The sequence below is a fragment of the Gambusia affinis genome, linkage group LG13, assembly GCF_019740435.1.
Source record: "Gambusia affinis linkage group LG13, SWU_Gaff_1.0, whole genome shotgun sequence".
Lineage (NCBI taxonomy): Eukaryota > Metazoa > Chordata > Actinopteri > Cyprinodontiformes > Poeciliidae > Gambusia > Gambusia affinis.
In genome coordinates, this window is record NC_057880.1 from 7464231 (window position 1) to 7482801 (window position 18571).

General features: G+C 39.5%; 2 protein-coding genes across 7 annotated transcripts in view; both read right to left on the reverse strand.

The window, feature by feature from the left end:
- Positions 1–454: 454 nt before the first annotated feature.
- On the reverse strand, positions 455–10491 carry cfap36 (cilia and flagella associated protein 36). 2 transcript variants are annotated; one of them, XM_044135563.1, is made up of 10 exons: positions 10057–10491; positions 9767–9831; positions 9550–9651; positions 5067–5181; positions 4890–4977; positions 2995–3161; positions 2014–2195; positions 1653–1817; positions 963–1046; positions 455–566 (listed from the first exon to the last, which is right to left on the reverse strand). In XM_044135563.1, the coding sequence occupies exons 1-10, from the start codon at positions 10160–10162 to the stop codon at positions 483–485; spliced, it is 1158 nt and encodes a 385-aa protein (XP_043991498.1). In that variant the 5' UTR covers positions 10163–10491; the 3' UTR covers positions 455–482. The 2 variants fall into 2 exon arrangements, with proteins under 2 accessions (XP_043991498.1, XP_043991499.1); XM_044135564.1 differs by lacking the exon at positions 963–1046.
- An 898-nt stretch (positions 10492–11389) lies between these two features.
- Positions 11390–18571, reverse strand: part of LOC122842056 (inactive phospholipase D5-like) — a 55834-nt gene continuing 48652 nt past the window's right edge. For 4 of the 5 annotated variants that reach the window (XM_044135566.1, XM_044135568.1, XM_044135569.1 and 1 more), the window contains 5 exons: positions 17760–17957; positions 16426–16556; positions 16104–16269; positions 15928–16012; positions 11390–14998 (listed from right to left, as the gene is read on the reverse strand). In XM_044135566.1, the coding sequence (XP_043991501.1) occupies positions 14451–14998; positions 15928–16012; positions 16104–16269; positions 16426–16556; positions 17760–17957 (1128 nt within the window). In that variant the 3' untranslated portion in view covers positions 11390–14450. The remainder of the gene's footprint in view (positions 14999–15927; positions 16013–16103; positions 16270–16425; positions 16557–17759; positions 17958–18571) is intronic. The other variant, XM_044135567.1, reaches the window with a different exon arrangement.

The following is an 18571-nucleotide window of genomic DNA, read 5'->3' on the forward strand; positions in this document are numbered from 1 at the left end:
TCTAAATAAATATATATTTTTTTACCTCAAATCTGAGGAATATTCAACTGTGATTTCAGCAGCATTTTCGTGGGAAAACAACTGATTAGTCAATTGTTGCAGCTTTGGAGATATTTACAAATCGTGAACTAATATCCCAATGCATGTTGTGAATTTTGGAGAAATCATCAAAGGTTTCTGGAAACTGGATTCAAAAATACTGACAAAATGACACTTCGTAGTGATTTTGGACAAAAGCTAAGTAGGTCATTCAGTAGCATACTGCTGCAGCAGACTGGCTGTTTAGTTAGCTTAATAATCATAATAAAGTTCCTTAGTGAAAAAGTCCGATGCATCACTTCAGAAAAAAGAAAAGTAAATTTTCTACTTTCTTTTGAAAAAAAAAATATATATATATCAGGTTTTGTATACAGTTAATTAGCGTGCTGTGTTCAAGAACAGAGATGAGACTGGATAACTTATTGCGTACGCCTTGACGGTTATTATTTCTTGATGACTTCCTCCTTCAGCTTGTCAGCCAGATGTTTCCTCTTCTGGAGCTTCTTCTTTTCCTCAGCAGAAATCTCCTGCGTGAAGAGGTCAGAACAGACAGAGAGGTCAGTGACGCTGAGCAACAGCTTCGGCCCGAATGTTAACAAAATGATCGCGCGCTAGCACCTAAGCTAGCATGTGCATCTTTGAATTAACTAGAATAATCTCTTTCAAATAGATTAGGTTTCAATACCTAAAGTTTCGCCTGTGTGGGAGAAAACACAAACACGGTAACACTAGTGGTAAACACTAAGTTTACTGTGCTTTCAAACAGTGTTTTCACACCTCTAACTTTTCCACATATTTTGTCACATTGCAAAGTTCCTTTCCCCAATGTATTTGCTGGGGGGAAAAAACCCCCCAAACAAACAAAAACAAAGTTGGGAGGTGTGGAAACATTTGTCAGGCGCATCAGGGATCTGATGGATCACCTTCTGTTTGGTGGAGTTGGTCGAGTGTTGTAATGGAGGAGGAGGGGAGCTGGCCCCGTTCATCTGGGGCTCTCCCTCTGCCTCCTGACAGGCCAGAGCGGAGAAGATCACACATAGCAAGAAGGAATTAAAGGATAAAAATGAAATAAAAAGAAATGTCAGGAGTAAAATCCCTGAAAATCAATTGTGAGCCGAGAACTTGAAAGATAAAAGAAAACATGGTGCAGGTGCGTACACCTTTCCCACAGGAAAATTCAAACACTTTTCAAGCATTTTCAAGGTAATTTTTCAAACTGAAACATAAGAAATTTTTTGTTTTGACCTGTCTAGACCGCACACACACACAAAACCAAATGTGCCCCAATCGTAATGACTTTGTTTAATGCAAATATATAAGATAAACCTTATTTCAATTACACAAATCAGAAAGTCACAGAGCCATTGGCAATTATAAATATTCATTAAATTGAAACAATCCAAATAAATCATGTCAAACTAAATAATGTTCCTGCTCAAATTAAGCTCAAACCCAATATGCAAAGAAAGTCACAAAACAATCTCTTAAAAAACGTTCTTGCTGGGTTTTCTGGCTTTTAGCAAACAGAAATAATTTGGCAAATTCCAACAAACTTAATACTTAAGTGAGAGCTTACAGTTATTCATTTGGAAAGACAGAAGTGCTGTACTTACCGAGTTGGCGGTTGGTGCTGGTGTAGGGCAGGCTGGTGGCTCCTCCAGGACGGCCATCTGTCTGATTTTCTGCTGTTCTTTCTTCAGGGCGTGCAGCTTGTCTCGCTGCTGACGCAGGTACGCTGCCCTTTGCTGGAGCTGCTCCTGCTCTGACGGCAACAGCTCCTGCATGCAGTTTAAGGCCAGAAATCTGGAATTAGCACAATCGTTTGGGGGAAACCAAAATTCAAAATTTGGTAGGGGAGTTTACCTCTGCCCCCACAGTGTTTGGACTGAACGGCTCTACAGCCTGCGGAAATCCACTTGGAATTTTTTTGGAAATCCTCAGGCAGTGCAAGCGTTACACAAGGCTCAGACTCACGGTGTATGGCTTGGAGAAACCCGCCTCCCGGTGCGCCTCCTCCAGGTAGGCCTCGGCCGCAGCCTCCCTGCTGTCTCTCTGCTCCACGGTTTGACGGCTGTCGGCGTTGGAAGACTTGCTGGATTTCGTAGGAGTTCGCAGGGCTGGCAGCACTCTGGACTGGATGCTGCTACTGCCAGAGTCTGCACAAAGGATTTACAACAACCCACGGGAGCTGCGTTATCTTTTGGCACACCTTCTAACGTACAGTGGAAGAAGAATCTGCTTTATTGTCTCTCACTGGAGAAACTCCACCCTAAGTTTTTACTTCTGACACTTGGGAACCGACATGCAAACATTTCTCCGTTTTTCTTGTTTGTTTTCCTCACAGAATGAACGCTCCATGTCAACCCAAAGGAGTTCTATTAGATCAAGGTCCTGGGATTTTGGTGTTTTTTAGAGTCGTTGCTTTGTTGAAACACCAATTTTCATCAGTATTCCTTGTTGTCAGCCAGATGTTTCTCTTCTGGAGCTTCTTCTTTATCAGGCAACATAAGACAATCCAAGCTTTCTACACAAATTTCTAGATCTTAAAATACTCTCTTATTTATTTTTTTGTGTGTAAAATTCTGTACAGTCGAGTGAACCGTTTCGTTTGAATATCTGTAGGCCGCACAAATAATAAAACGACACAACGCAGAAACTGGCTTCGGACGTTTGGTTTGTGGACTACAGCCGCTGCTTTTCCAGGACATGGAATAACTTCAATCAGTTATGTCTTAACATCTATAACTCTTGGACTTATCAAAGACAGAACGGAGCGTCTTAGAGCAATTGCATTTCTTTACGGACAGCTTGTTTTTAACTCGCGTTCAAAATGTGACACAGAAGCACAATTCCCACTGAAAAACAGCGATGGCTCTGGTTAGTGATGTCGAGTTGCATGTGTTTTTACCACACCATTTTCCGACGTTAATGTCGTTTTGGACGTCTCTGCTTTACCTGGCGTGCGTTTAGAAGAGTTGCTCTGCTTGGACGTCAACGTGGCCTCTCCAGCCTCATCATCTTCTGTGTTCGGCTTATCTGAGGATCTGCTGGAAGTGGAGCCGGCCTTCTTCTCTAATTGCAGCCTCCTGGACATCTCTTCTTCATACTCCTCCTTTGACTTCCTAAAAAAACACGGTAGAGGGAGAAAACGGGTCTAATACTGGAACAGAGGCACAGTCGATTACAAATGACAGAAAATATTTTTTTTAAAGTTTTCTTCATTATTGTTGGTTTACGAGAATATAGTCATAATATTAGCAGAAGAAAGAGTCAACTTTACCACAAGAACGTCTCAAAAGTCGTTTAATGAGAAAGAAATATCCATGGACTTACTAAGATCTGGCGAGAGCAGCTCAGTCCGTGTGATTCTTTCTACAAAATAGATTCAGCCTTTCGCACAATTGCCTCAAAGTTCTGCTACTGCTGGTGTGTTAAAAGATTACATATTGTAAAGATTACGAGGTCAAAGTATAACTTCATAAGACACGTGACATTCATCATAATATTTTGTTGAAACTCTCTTAAAATAACAACTTTATTCTCGTAATATTTTGTCTTTATTGTTGTACAACTTTTGTTCTCTTATTACTACAACCATGGTCTTGTAATATTTTGACTTCATTCTTGTAATAATAAAAAAAGCTTAGCCTGGCTCTAATGTTTCATCGTAGAGTTGACCTGAATTCAATGTCCTAACAAACAGAAGCTTTGAAATACGCTCGTCAAACAAGACGGACCTGCTGACGTACGGGAAGGCAAAGAGTGCAACCCAGATTGTCCAGTGAAAAACAGTAACTTTTACTGATGTATTATTTACATTTCTCGAGATGCGCTTGCACCTTGTCGACGGATTTCTTCTACAATCTTTTTGCTCTTGAAATATTTGTGCTACTTCAAGCTAAGCCATTTAACCCACGGCACACACACTGCAATCGGGCTTCTGCGACACATTTTGCAGAGAGGAAAGAGTGAGACGCAGCTACGGGGACGGCTCCCCGTCAGAAATCCTGTTAGGTGTTTGCAACCTGCTGGACCAGACTGAGGACATCCTAACCTGGATGTGTTGAGACTCGGTGTCACCTAAATTCAGTGTTGGACAAGCTGTTTAGTTAAAAGTGTTTCATGAGTCAAACTTCTTTCGAGAAATTCGAAAAGCCTGACATTTTCTGTGATTCCTCTGTTGCTCTTAAAAGTCGATACTGGACACGTTTTCCAGACTGAAATGTTCCTAGAACGGCCAGATCTTTTTGTGACGACCTAGGAAGGAAGGGAGCCAGGATGAAAGTAGCCGATGTAGCCGAGCAAGACAAAGGGGATGAAAATTTTCTCATCGCATTCTAACTTTCAATCCCGATACCCTAAATTAGCTGAAAGCTAATGAGCTTAGCTGCATTCCTATTGGATTCGGTGTGTTTTATTTGGCCTGGCTGTCACTGGCAAAATCCTATTAGAGAGCTGGGATATAGGAGCTTCAAGATGCCCGGTCGACGCATACAGACAAGAAATGCATAGTAAAGAAGAGTCGTGTGAGAGGCTGCACCTCCACCTCTGTGCCACAGTTAAAAAGCATACATGTTATATTAACTGCTTAATTTAAAACGCTCTCAGGAGGGAGCTGTTGTCTTCCTTTCATTACTACGGGAGCTGAATGGATGATGGCAGTGACTGTCAGAAGACACTGACTGGTCAGCAAAACGGTTTTATGGGCTACGTCAACCATGTATCCTCACTGCTGGTCCTAAATAATTGATCACATGGGAATGGGCGTGGGAAAAGAGAAACCTACCTGCATATCAGTGTTTTCGAAACAGAAAGTAACAAGTGAACGAAAACAAACAGAGGGGACGTACTTGAGGACTTCCTCCAGGATTTTCATCTCTTGCTGCTCCAATTCGGTCATCCCGTCAACCCCATCGGTCAGACACTCTGGTAGGGCCCCTACACACAGATTTTATTTGCAGAATTCACACTGAAAATGCGTGCTTGGGTCTGCAGCCAAACTGTGTCTGTGCTTTTCTTCCGTGTACCGTTTTTTTCTTTAATGACTCTGAGGGCTTGGAGCTGCAGCTCCATGTTCTTCTGAGCCATCAGCGAGCGAAACACCTGGAAGTCGTCTGTAGCCAGAACTGGCTGGAACATGTCCTGAACAAACAGAAACAAATCATAAATATAAACTGATTTTTTAAAAAAACAACAAAAAAAACACGGCAAGGTTGCTGCCGAGGTAAAATTTGTAAAAGGTAGAATATTTTTTATTCCACCTTAGTTTTTGCTCGTCACCAGGTCTTTCTGTTTTCACGGCGACTAAAATCTGGTGCTGCCGTTACAGTCAAACAGTACATCCAAGTGTGTGTAGCTTAAATGTTTCAGAGTGTAACAACATTTCTGACCCTGTTAAATCATGAACTAACTTTCATCAACCACAACATTTTGGTCTAATATCACTAGTGAGGGGTTAAACTTGATTCCTGTTACGACTTTTTGAATCATGAGATCTCCTAAATAGAATCTGTTTGACCACATGAAGTACGCTAGGCAATCTTAAAACGCAAAACATCCCCGCCTCGGTCAAACTCTGTGTTCCTGATTCAACAATAAGACAGGGATTGGACAAAACCTGCCTCCCCCCCGCCCCCCAAAACAAAACCCATTGCTGACCAAAAAAAAAAAAATTAGAAGAAAAAGAATCCGTAGAGGAATGTCTTGCATTTTCCCCAAAAAAGATTTTGATGGCTCTCAAGGCTTTTTGTCAAAATTGGACATTTCTGAAGTACAGGCCATTTACCGTTTAAGCTGACTTGGATATGAAGCTTTTGCACTGCTCAAAAAATAGGAACTGACTAAGGAAGCAAACAAAATGAAGGCTATTTTTCCCAAAATGTAAGTGGTGCATCTGTATCAGAACATCTCCAGGACGCAGACTCTCCATGAACACCGCAAACGGGATCCAGAATACACACACGAGACAGTGAGGGAGAAGCTACAACATGTCTGCACATGAGAGATGATTCTGATCCAGGAAAAGAGCCCGGATTCACCACATGGGAAATACCCAGATGCACATCCCCAACACAACAGCAGTCCTCTATCTTAGAAGACATTTGGCATTTTTTTGTTCCAAATGTCTGACTTGGCTTCTGAGCTTTTGTCTGACAACTTTAATAGTTCAACTGTAATGAACTATACCATGTTAGAGAACATCATTGTTTTTAATATTGTAAATTTAAACAGCTAATAACGAGAAATTGTGGATTTCTACATTAGCATATATCCAATGTATTTCTTGAAAACTTTTTAAATGAATTTCAAAATCTAGGTGTTTCTTGGCTTTATTTTTTATTTTTTATTTTATTCACAACATTCCTAATAGCCCATCATCTTATTTGGAGTCATGCTTTTCTCAATAATGTCGCACCAAAAATGATATAGGGGCATCCAAAAAACTTGGAAAACAAACTAAGGAAACACAAATCAATATCTAGAACATTCATTTCTGTTCTAAGTGGTATCTAAGACAACAACAACAACAACAAAAATCTTGATTAGGATGGTATTGCAAAACAAACTGTTAAAGAATTTAACTGACTACAGCCGGTATGAACAAGGTATCACAAAGGGATGCACTTACTGTACCGTAAATAATCCCCACGTATACCCGGCTATGTTTTCAAACACTGCGACGCTTACAGCTAATCTTATAGCCTGGCTTCCTGTACTACTAGGAGCCAATCCTACATCTAGGCAGCAGTTTGGCAATGTCATTCAGTGCAACTGGATCTTCTGACTAATTAGCCTCTTCATTTACTGTATATAGCTTTCAATGCACGGTATATGTGACAACAATAGAGGAAGATTCAGCAGCAGCAGAGTTGCGTCCAAATTACAAATGAATTTTCACATTGACTAAAGTCACAGTACAGCCACTAAATATTAAACTGTAGACACAGTAATTAAATATGTCTCTAAGTACTGTGTTCAGTGATTTTGTCTCGGTCTTTGACTATGCTTTATTTGCCAGGGGTGCTGATGGTTCCTCAGCATCACGAGGAACCGTCATCAACTTGTAATTCTAACTAAAAGCACAAAACATTTTTTTTTGACAAATATCATAAATACGTTTCTGCCTACATAAACCCCAGCTTCTACCACTAATAAATCTTTGCTTTTTTTTTGTTTTAGCAAAAGTGATTGTGTTTGCAGGCAGTAACCATTTACCTTTAAGGTAATTAATGAGATGTGAATTACCTGGGTACAGCAAATAAATCCCAAACTTAATCACTGCTGATCTAGCACAGCCATGTCACACTCCTTGATTAGTACCAATCAAATTCTAATGCAGTTTTTCCTGAACCCCAGACTCTGGGGCCCACTGTCCAGCATGTTTTAAAGATTTCTCTGCTGCTACACGCCCACTTACAGGTATTGGCCACTAAACAGCCTTCTGCACAACTTCATAGAAAGCTATTTTAGGGAAACCTCCAACAACCGGAAACACTCACCGTTATTCACCCATTAAATGACAGTGAAAGAGACTGAATGAGCAGCTGCTTAGATTTAGATACCCACAGCCGACTGACTCAAATCCAGGACAAACCCCCCCAAAAGCAAAAACCTTCTTTAACATCTTTTTGTGTGGGTCTTCTAATTAGTGATTCAATGTTAATGTTATCCTATAAAAACTGTTTGGGAAAATGCAGCGCAAGTGAAATTTTAACATGATTTCAACAGGGTGTTTTGTTGCATATAAGATTTATAGTTCTCTGCACTATAAGCTAGACATTTGGAGGCAACTCCAATGCAGGCCAAATATTTAGAAGCAACTTTATGTTGCTGTTAGAAGTGCCTTTATTAAAACCAGTATGAATGGACTTACGGCACAAATAGATCATTTCCACGATTCACCTTTAGAGGTTTAAAGAATTATGGACCTGGTTCATCCCTAAGTGCAGTTTCTACATGTCTGAATGTGCCAATTTTGTCTGTTTGAAACTATTATTGGGCTGCACAGTGGTAGCACTATTGCCTTGCAGCAAGAAGGTCCTGGGTTCGATTCCCAAGGTCTTTCTGCATGGAGTTTGCATGTTCTCCCTGTGCATGGTGGGTTCTCTCCGGGTTCTCCGGCTTCCTCCCACAGTCCAAAAACATGACTGTCAGGTTAATTGGTCTCTCTAAATTCTCCCTATGTGTGAGTGTGTGTGTGAATGGTTGTGTGTCCTGTATGTCTCTGTGTTGCCCTGCGTCAGACTGGCAACCTGTCTGGGGTGAACCCAGCCTCTCGCCCGGAACATTAGCTGGAGATTGGCACCAGCAACCCTCCCAATCCCAACACAAGGGTGATAGAAAACGGATGCATGGAAGCTATTATTTGCAAGCATAAATAGCATGGCTCTTTTATTCTATAAATGTACGGTGAAAACGCTGGCGGAAGCGTCTAAGAGTGTCACCATCTTCAATGAAACGAGTCCAACATGTGAGGAAGATGCACTTTTTGGAGACATGTGTGGTCTAATGAAACTAAAAATCAAAGAATCGTGTTTTGAGGAAAAAGTGGGAAAGCTTGCAAACTTGAGGACATTATCCCAAGTGCAAACCGCAGGGACTGCACCATCATTTTGTGTGAATGTGTCGCTGCCGGAGGGACTGGTGCACTTCACAGATCACATGAAATCATGAGAAAAGAAAACTATGTAGAAATATTAACCCAGCATATGAAGAAATCACCTAGAAAGTTAAACATTGAGCACAAACGGCATAAGCATACGACTAAATTAGTTAAAAAGTAGCTTGGCGACAACAAAGTCAATGCTTTGGAGAGGCCATAACAAAGCTCTGATCTCACGCCCATTGAAGATTTGAATGGACCAAAATTCCAGCAAACTATTCTAAGAATATTCTGGAAATATCCCAAAACCACTTAACCCATGTCACACAGCTTAAAGAACAATTCTGCCAAATACCAAGGTTGCATGTGAACCCTTGACCCTGAAGAAAGTTGATTATAAAATTCTCTTTCTCTTTATTCTGGCATTTAGAAAAAGAAATTGTTTTGGTAATTCTGCCAGACCTAAAATAGGAAACAGTTTTGTTTTCAACACTTTATGTAAATGTTCAATTTTAACAGTTTTTTTATCTGATAAATGATTCCTTCTATAATTTTGTATATTTTGTTACAAAGTATCCTGACTACACTATATATATATATATATATATATATATATATATATATATATATATATATATATATATATATACAAATCTGATCTAGTATTCAACCTTTCGACCTGTAGAGTGCTTTTAATATACAATTGCAAAATCTGGATTGCAGATTACGTCACAAACTTAAGCTTCAGATTTTGCTTATTTGACAGAAAAACTACATTTCCTTGAAGGAGGAGGATGAGGAGGAGAGATGGGTTACATAAGCAAATCCCATTCTTTACTTTGCAGTCAGCCTTTGCATTCAGGTCAGCTGGCAGGGATCCAGTGGTGTGCAGAGGAAGCTCAAAATACCTGCAAAGATTGAGACTTGGCAAAGGGAGAGGTGCATGCATCCAGGAACTGCTGCTCGTTGATGCCAACCTCCTGCATGTAATTCTCCAACAGTTTCTCCACCTACGGTGAAACGAAGACAGCTTTTAGCAGTCCTGTTTGACGAGGAAGCAGTTTCCGACACTTCACAATTTATGTCAACGCACGGAGTAATGAAACTGGTGAAGTTTATACTCACAAGTTTCTTATACTGCTGATGGATTTCTGTGTATGAGAGCTTGTTTTCATCCTCGTCATCAAAAACTGGAACACAATTATAAATCACACGACTTCTCTGGGGTTGAGAGGAACACTTTGGTATTCAGTTTAACTACACGCATGCATATCGGATCTTAAATGTGCAGAAGCCATAAACACAACTGGCGACGCAACCACAATAACAAGTTAGCGTTAGCTTAGCCGCCTTGCAGTTCACAAAGCATTCGACTCCACATATGAGTGAAGTGAAATATGAGAGCTAAGTTTCACCTGTACATTTGTGTTCCATAAAGTCCGTGACTGGGATAACCCATTCGGGACTTCCCAGGTAGCCGACGATGCTCTCTATAATCCACTCGCTGTCCTCCTCAGCCATGTTGGCCGACGCTGGGGAACAAACGTACGGACACGGTGATGACTCCAACCCCTCAGGTCCAGCTCCGCGGCAACTCGGACATACACAACCCCGACAAACGGACAGAGGCGTAAAGGGAGCTCTTCCTCACGGACATGTCGTCATGTCTCCGTCGAGGATGTGCGAGTTTTCAGCCTGAAACCTCGAGAAGAAACGCGAAGTCATGAATTTGAAAGTAGAGAGTGGTGACGCCAACTCGGTTGCTGTGGTAACTACTGCGTCAGTACGCTGCTCTATGACCGTTAGATTTTAGGACACCAGATGGCGCTGTTATGTCCTTGGTCTGAAATTCTGCATCTATTTTCAGAAAAGGTGACAGAACAGGTATATGACCTCTGACCTGATAGCCGTCGTGCTTAGTGTAACGTACCTAATTTCGGGGACTCAAACAATATTAGAGGTCAGATAAAAGCATTTGCTCCTCCATCTTAGACTATGCAAAAAGTTTGTAACGTTCAATTTGTTGTTTCTGAGCATTCATTGTGTGAGGAATCTATGTTGTTTGTGTCATTAAAAGCTGCAATATTTCATTTTAAAGTGTATACCATGAATATTCTATAAAAAACAGTCTGTTAGTTAAAAGAAATTCCTGAGTTTTTAAACTTTATTTTCTTGCTTTAATTTGAAACCTTTTTTTTTCTTTTACAAAGTTTGAACATTTATTTTGTAAACATATATACTTTTATAATTAAAATGTGCCTAAGCACAATAATCATGTAAATTAAGACATGTCTGCTCTAATGTTTGCCAACATTCACCTGCCAAAAACTGATTATAGTGAAATAATTCATACAGCTTAACAAATTGATTTTACAGAGGATGTTTTTGTTTGTTTGTCCTGCTTAAAGATTTTCTTTGTACAATATAGGTTACCTTGAATTGGCTACTTTTTACCAATATATATATATGTTAGTGTTAGGCATGGTTTATCTTAGTTTTTTGAAAAGATGGAGGGCTTACTAGAAAAAACTGGGACCTTGTATATTTTCTGATGATATAATCTATTGGACGGATGCACATGTTTAAAATTCAAAATATATTTATCAGCTTTTGTAGAAATGAACCCTGATGCAATAAATTTTCAGAACTGATGTGCCTGTAGACAAATAAATGCTGAGAAACATAAAAGTAGCAAACAATATTAGGATATTTATTTTTTTATTAAGAGTAAAAACTAAGCAATCCGGTAAGCAGTGGTGTGCATTACAATAATATTCCATAAATATACATTCTATTCATGTCTTTAAAGGTATATAAGAGTTCCCTTTTAACTTAATTTCTATGAAGGCTCATAGCATACTGTGCAAAGTTCATAAAGGCAGTGCATGCAGAATGTCATGCCGGTACAACAGAATAAATGTAGGCGACTTTGAGAATCTTTAGCTTTAAAATGAAAGTCATTTCTTCATTCTGAAATTTGTATCTCCACAAACACCTTTGTTCCACCTGACATCATAAAGATAGTTTAAATCCAAGAAGTTTCACAAAAATAAAAATTCCTCAGATCCTATCAGTCAAAGTAATCCCTAGCAAGCAATTCAGAAACAAGCCTTTTTAATTTGCCATGAAAGCTTTTGCAAAGTCGTTTCTGGTTTCAAACCTTGACAAGTGACATGTTCAATGTCACTTTTTCCAAGTAAAAACAAACTCCAGTGTCATGCATATAGTCCCTGCTAAGAGGGAAACATACAGGCAGGTATTATTTCACACAAAGACATAGGCAGAGTATATTAGCAGCATTTTCTTTTCTTTTTACCAAGACATATCACAATCAGCTGATAATTGCAATGTTATCAATGGCATTCCAGATATACGTCCAATGTGACAGTGTGGTTACAGAGTGCATTAAACAAAATGGAAAGTACATACACGTGTTAGAATTAAGCATGTTGTTGGTGTAAAGTGAAATTTATTTTTTTTTTACATCTGTTGAAATGTAATAACATGAAACGACAGGTGTCAGAACACTTTCAGACCAAACTTCTGCTGAAATTGGACATTACAGTTTGTATGTGAAGTGACATACATTAGCCCTGTAATGAACTGAAAACCACTGTCAGTGCTGTTTATTAAAGGGTTTTTAGTGACTTATATAGCAGCAATTGTGAATCACGTGAAACATAATGAAACACCTACACCTGACAAATATTTTGTCCTACATATAGAAAGTTATTTTTTTTCATATCGTCCACCAGGTGGCAGAAGATATTCATGCCAAGATGTTTTATTTATTCACTTTTTTTGGCACATGATTGTTCGATCTTCCACTGAGATCACTGATTTGGCATTAGATGTTTTCTCTGTCTGTGTAAGACGGAGGTTACAAAACATTCCCTTGATTTTTCTTCTCCAAAAGTTATGTTATTGCATGATTAATTGAGCTACTGATGAATTGTTTGGTTAGAAACGGTTTGGTCCAAAAATGCTTAGGCAAAAGAAACACAAGGTAAACAAAAATAAAAGTCTCCGACTCTTTGTCTCCAGCAAAGAGTAAAGTGCAGTTGACCCAGACATATGCTTTACACAGCGTCTTGCAAAAGTATTGACACCCCTTGGACATTTCCACATCTGTGATTACTTTTATAAGGCATTGTAAATACCTATGGGTGGACCGCTATTTCTTTTTACACCAAACTTCTTTGCGTTTGTGCTTAATTAAATTTTTACTGGTATTTTCCATGGGGCTAAAAGACAGACAGTTATTACAGATGTATTCATTTTAGCCGTAATCAAGACAAGATGCCGAAACATCTAACTGTATTTTCAGCTGATAATGCCTTCCTGTTTGTTTGATTAATGGCTTTTAGAGTAAGAAAAAAAGAAAGAAAAAGAACCCTTAGATATAGCTTTTAACCACAAAAAACGTGGCTAGAGGTTTGCGTAAACACAGGCTACATGCTAACATTCAAAATGCAAAAATGAAATTTGCTACAAGCTTTCAGTCAAGTGCTAAGTGGTATTTCTTTCCTACCAATCTACAGCATAGCTCTGACTACGTTAAAGGGAAGGCAGGTAAGGTTCAGGGATGACGTTACAGTCCAACATGTCCGTGAAGATCCACAGCAGCTACTTCAGCTGTCAGCTTGGTTAAAAATTCATTGCATTGATTTAGTGTACAGCAGAGATCTGGTCTGTTGTCTGGTCTGTCAGAAAACAGACCAGAGAAAGAAGAAGGATGATTTTGCAATAAGATGCAAATACTGATACAGTTATATGTAATGATTATTTTTCCCTGTGTGCACCCTGGTTACAGTGCTGTGTTTGGAAAGAGTCAATATAAATGCACGGTTCCTCCTGGTTGGTTGGGATATAGGAATAAAAGTAGAGTAACTTTTGTTTGTCGGGAGCCCTTCAGAGTAAAAGCCCATCGTCCACATTGAGAAATACTAAACTGTATCTCCCTGTGTGTGTGTGTGTGTGTGTGTGTGTGTGTGTGGGGGGGGGGGGGGGAGTAGTGAGAGTGTTTCAGTAGTAACAATGCAACAAGAAAATTGTGCAAATGCTTATATCATTTAAATCTGTTTCAGTGTCAGTAAAGTAATTCACTTCGATGCATACAATCTTACGTGGTTTCCAGTAACTTGCAACCAACTAAACCATGATGGATATTGATTTGTAAAGAGCCTTTATGCACTCCAGTTTCTCTGCTTTGGGTCGGTATTCAAAAATCAGTTTCAGGAGTTATTTCCATTAAAAGGACTAAAAGCATTGTCTGGGCAGAGCCACATTAGTGTCTATTTCTCATAAACAGAGTAATGTTTTTTTTTTTTTTTTCGTTTTTTTTTAGTTAGAAATGTGTTCTCTCTAAAAGTGTTACTGGATATTAAGAAAACTATTTACAAAAAATGCAATTATTATAAAGCTGATCCATTTTGGAGAGCTACCAAATAGATATAGCTGCTATAGCTGCACATTCTGCACCTCTTCCCGTCTCTGCATAGGCATGCAGGTGTTATTTTTCCCCTTTTAAAGGGCGTTAGGGTATGACTGCCAAAAACATCTTATAGTGCATATTCAGGCAATCGGTTTAACTTCACTTACATCCTTTGACTGAAAATTGGTTAAATATGTTGCAGGTATGTTTGTTTTTTGTCTCTTTTGAATCGTGACATCCCACGATCTCAGGAGGAGATCGTGGGATGAATATTTGTGTGAACATTTGCCAACCAGACTATGCTTAAATCCTGTACTCAGAAATGACAATGTTAAAATGCTACAAAAGTTCAGTAACAGAATTGCCCTTTACACGTCACAGAGATCCATTGGAGATCTCTCTGAAGCCGCTGCTTTCAGCCCACCGGCTGGGTGGATCCTCTGAAATGTTAAACTTCCAGTCTTTTACTTGTGCACGCTCGTCATCAAGGTCACTCGTTTTGATTTTGATTCCAGCCCTCTCTTGGTGGTTGTTCATAACTGGCCCCTGTTCATTGGCCAAGCTTTGCGAGCTGATTTTTTTCAGCCTGTCTTCACGGCGTGCTATTTTGTCCGGTGTGGGTCCATCAGCTTTTGGATGGTTTCTCAGTGGTGCAGGTCCAGCGTCATGTTGGCCTGGTAAGGGTCCAAAGTTTCTGTGGCTGGATTTAAAAAGCACCGACTTGTTGATCTGTTGCTTGCTGCAAACTGGGATTTTATTAGTCTGTATTGTGTTGGCGTAACGTGAAAACCAGTCCCGCTTGAAAACAGCCTGAAGCTGCTCCACCACTGTGGAGTTCCTCTCTGTCACATTCGCTGGATGACTGATCACAAGGCCTGCTCCTGCGTTACAGGTGAACTCTTCCCCCACCCAGTCAAGGTTGCCTGTCAGACAACAGACCAGAGAAAGAAGAAGGATGATTTTGCAATAAGATGCAAATATTGATACAGTTATATGTAATGAGGATTTGTTGAGAGCTTTATGGACTGTTGTCTCATTTGAGCAGAGTTCTTTAGCAGGCATTTTAATTGGAAACCAAACTCCACATGTCCTCCAGTGCACTGAACAAGATTATATGTAACATATCCGTTTCATTTGACTGAACCAAAAGCCAAGAAGAGTGATGATCTGTTTGGAGGAAAAAATCCACAATCAGCTGGCTGATTGACTGCTCAAAGGCTAGTATTTACCCACAATCCTTACTCAGAACAATTGAATCAGATAATAAGCAATATTGTGGTTGTGATGTCCACTGAATTTACATTAGTCACTTTAAATATCCAATAATTTCCATAAATGGTGACTTGTTGTCCTCTAACAAACGTATACAATTTGGAAGATAGCTATAAGTATCCACAAAGGTGCTAAGAAAGATTATATGTAAAACTTCATTTCATGTCGTGCATGCTTGTGTTAAAAACCCCCCCCAAAACAAACCTATGCTTTGAGAGCAGAGGTGTAAAATTCACAGTGTTCGACTGCATCCAGGCCAGGTATGTTACCTTTCAGTGATACCAGAGGCTTGTTAAAGTTTTCACTTCAGTTTCAGCTGACCACATGGTAATGAAATTTCTATCCTCTACATGGGTCCAAATGGGATGATAACAATTTATACGCTTCCAGAAGAAAAAGGCATTCTCCCAGATGATTGGGAGAATGCCTTTGGCGCTTTACATAAGTTTATAACAAAAATATAGACCTTGATAAAAAATGAATCATAAAGTGCTTTAGATAAAAATGCTTATAGACTCTGTTGTCGCATGCAGTAGTAAGTGAAGAGTTCAAACAGTAGCAACTCCGCAGATCAGCTCACCTATATAAACGGCTTTGTCTGTAACCATAAATCTATTGTGATTCATTCCACTGAGACTGCTGTCCTTCTGCGCGTTGAAGAACTTCTACACACACAAACAGAGGCACAAAATTATACAGTGAGCGTACAGCGCATATACAGGAGCTGAAAATAGTACAGAGTGGTGTGGCACTCACAGCTTCCAGGGAACAGTTGGCCTGCTCCATGCAAAGGCTCTTCAGGGACCAGATGAAGTTGAAAGTAAGAGGATGAGTTTCTTCCCAGCAACTTATCAGCAGACGGACGTGAACCTTCCTCAAGATCAGCGCCTCTCTTAAAAGGCCGTCGATACGAGACCAGTATCTTGGCACCGATGCAAAGAAATCCACAGGCATTGAGCCAGAAAGACACACAGAGAAACGTGGAGAATGATAAATTACTTAGGTCAAAGCAATGAATTCAAGTTATTAATGGTCAAGCTCTGCCAAAAACGGCGTAGAGTGGCAGACAGACTCTAACCGTTGCATGTTGAGGAGGGGCAGATAATCAATAGTGGAGATGTAAATGAAATGGCGGGCCTGTTGGATGACTGCGGAGATTGCTTCCAGATCGCTGCTCCGATCCTTGGTGATGAAAGCATCTGGCGAGCTCTGTCAACGGGGAAGAAGCAGAGTGCAAATACAGTTAGGATGCGTTACGACTGCTGGACTGGGAGTACACAACTGCTGACTGTGTGCTGTACTCTGAAGATGACTTCAGAGCGTTGTGTAAATAGTTTATTACCGGAGAGACTAGAACAAGGATCTTGATGATGAGCAGAAATCCTTTGAAGGGTAATGCTTCTAATATAATGCTAATGAACAAAGACCATTTTAGTTTGAAATTTACATCAGTGTCAGCCTATTTATAACGTGGGGGGAAGAAAATACTGAGTCATATGTGTGGTTGTAGCCTTAAATGACAATCCTTCAAAATTAGATTCTGTTGTGAAGTTATTCTTTTGTTGTATATATTGAACGGATACTCAGATTACAACCACAAAAGCCAAGGTATTTAATTGAAATTTTATGCAATAGACTACCACGAATTTATGAATTATTGCCAGTTCTTTTCTCAGCAACAAAAACACAACAAGAAACAATACAATGACTTCATATCTTGAACAAATATGTATTTCATAAATGCATTCTTAATCCCACATCTAAAACTATTTTGTAAAAGCGGTCATCTCTAACAGACACTGTGAATCATGAAAAAAAAAAGAAAGAACTGTGCTAGGCCCAGGTCATGTGTGAAGAGTCGTGCAACTATTTTAGCTACATGTACAAAAACCATTTGTTTATTTGCATTTTTGTTAATATGAAAATATATTAATACGTTGTGCTGCCATGCTTTGTGGGAACACTAAAACGGTATGCGCATAAACAAACCAACAGGCGTCTCTTTACATCAACTTAAATCCCATATTTGCTTCTCTTTGGCCAATATCCCATTACGTTATGACTTGAGGATTCTGGGTAATTAAATCTGCTAGAACATAAATTAAATGTTACATTCATGTCATTCGACAAATGCAAAAGTGACACTTTTGGTTTAACTCTGACATAAGATGTTAATTATTATCAAGTGAAAAGCCTAAAACCTAAGAGACTTCACAAGTCACTGGCTTTAAAATCCAAGTTAAGCTCCGAGTCTTTTTATCGTCAGAAAGTTTGTGACTCAAGTCAAATTCTGTTGTGCGTCTCTGCTTGCTAAAATAAACTGGAGTCAGTTCATCTCATGCCCTTTATCGGTATCAAAATTGTCGACTCAGTGAAACTAATTTAAAAAAAAACTGATACTCTGTAACTTACGGAGATGTAGGTTTCAACTTTTGCTTGGTTAACTAAGAGACTTCCAGGTTTCTCTTTGCTAAAGAAGGGAAAAAGACGCTTGGACCAAAAGGTTGGGATGGAGGTTTTATACTGAAGCCCCCAGTAGAGGCTAAAAACCTTGTGCAGGTCCAAGGCCAGAGGTTTGCAGTCGTACACCACCACACCAAGCTCCTTTCTCTGCGGAACAAGTAGAACACAATTAGACACACAAGCAACATCAACTACAGCCATATTCAGAAAATTAGAATATGCTTTCTGATGAGGCTCATTTGTCAGATTAAAAGTACCTTAAAAAAACAACTACCTTTCAGATGGTATTAAACATACTTTCCACTAAACCCATATTTCTCTATTATAAATGTTTTCTTTTATTGGAATGATGTAATATTCTAATGCAAAAGTGTAATATTTTCAATACTATAAGCAGAAAATCATCATAATTAACAGGAAAAAATGACTAGGAAATATTAATCTGTGAGGATTTGGTTTTTCTGTGTGTCAATTTAGTTTCTGTGTCATCTAGTCTGCCCTCGATTGCGTGTTCCCTGGTTCCCTTTTGTGTGTTTAATCCCACCTGTGTCTGTGTTTCCCCGTCGGATTCTTGTCTTCGCTGTCTTACGTTTTGTTGTTTCACTACCAGTGCTAGAGTTCTTGTTACTTTGCTCACCCGTGCTGCCTGGACTGTGTGCTTGCTCTTTATATTCATTAGATCATCAAACTAAGTTGCTGCTTTTGGGGTCCGAACCTCAAACCACCGCAAATCATGACATAACCGGTGTGTAGTTAATCCA

Coding starts and splice junctions, on each gene's coding strand:
- cfap36 (XM_044135563.1), bottom strand. CDS start 10,162: ATGGCTGAGGAGGACAGCGAGTGGATTATAGAGAGCATCGTCGGCTAC. Junction 9,832..10,056: donor TATGGAACACAAATGTACAG/GTGAAACTTAGC, acceptor ATTGTGTTCCAG/TTTTTGATGACGAGGATGAA. Junction 9,652..9,766: donor ATCAGCAGTATAAGAAACTT/GTGAGTATAAAC, acceptor GTTTCACCGTAG/GTGGAGAAACTGTTGGAGAA.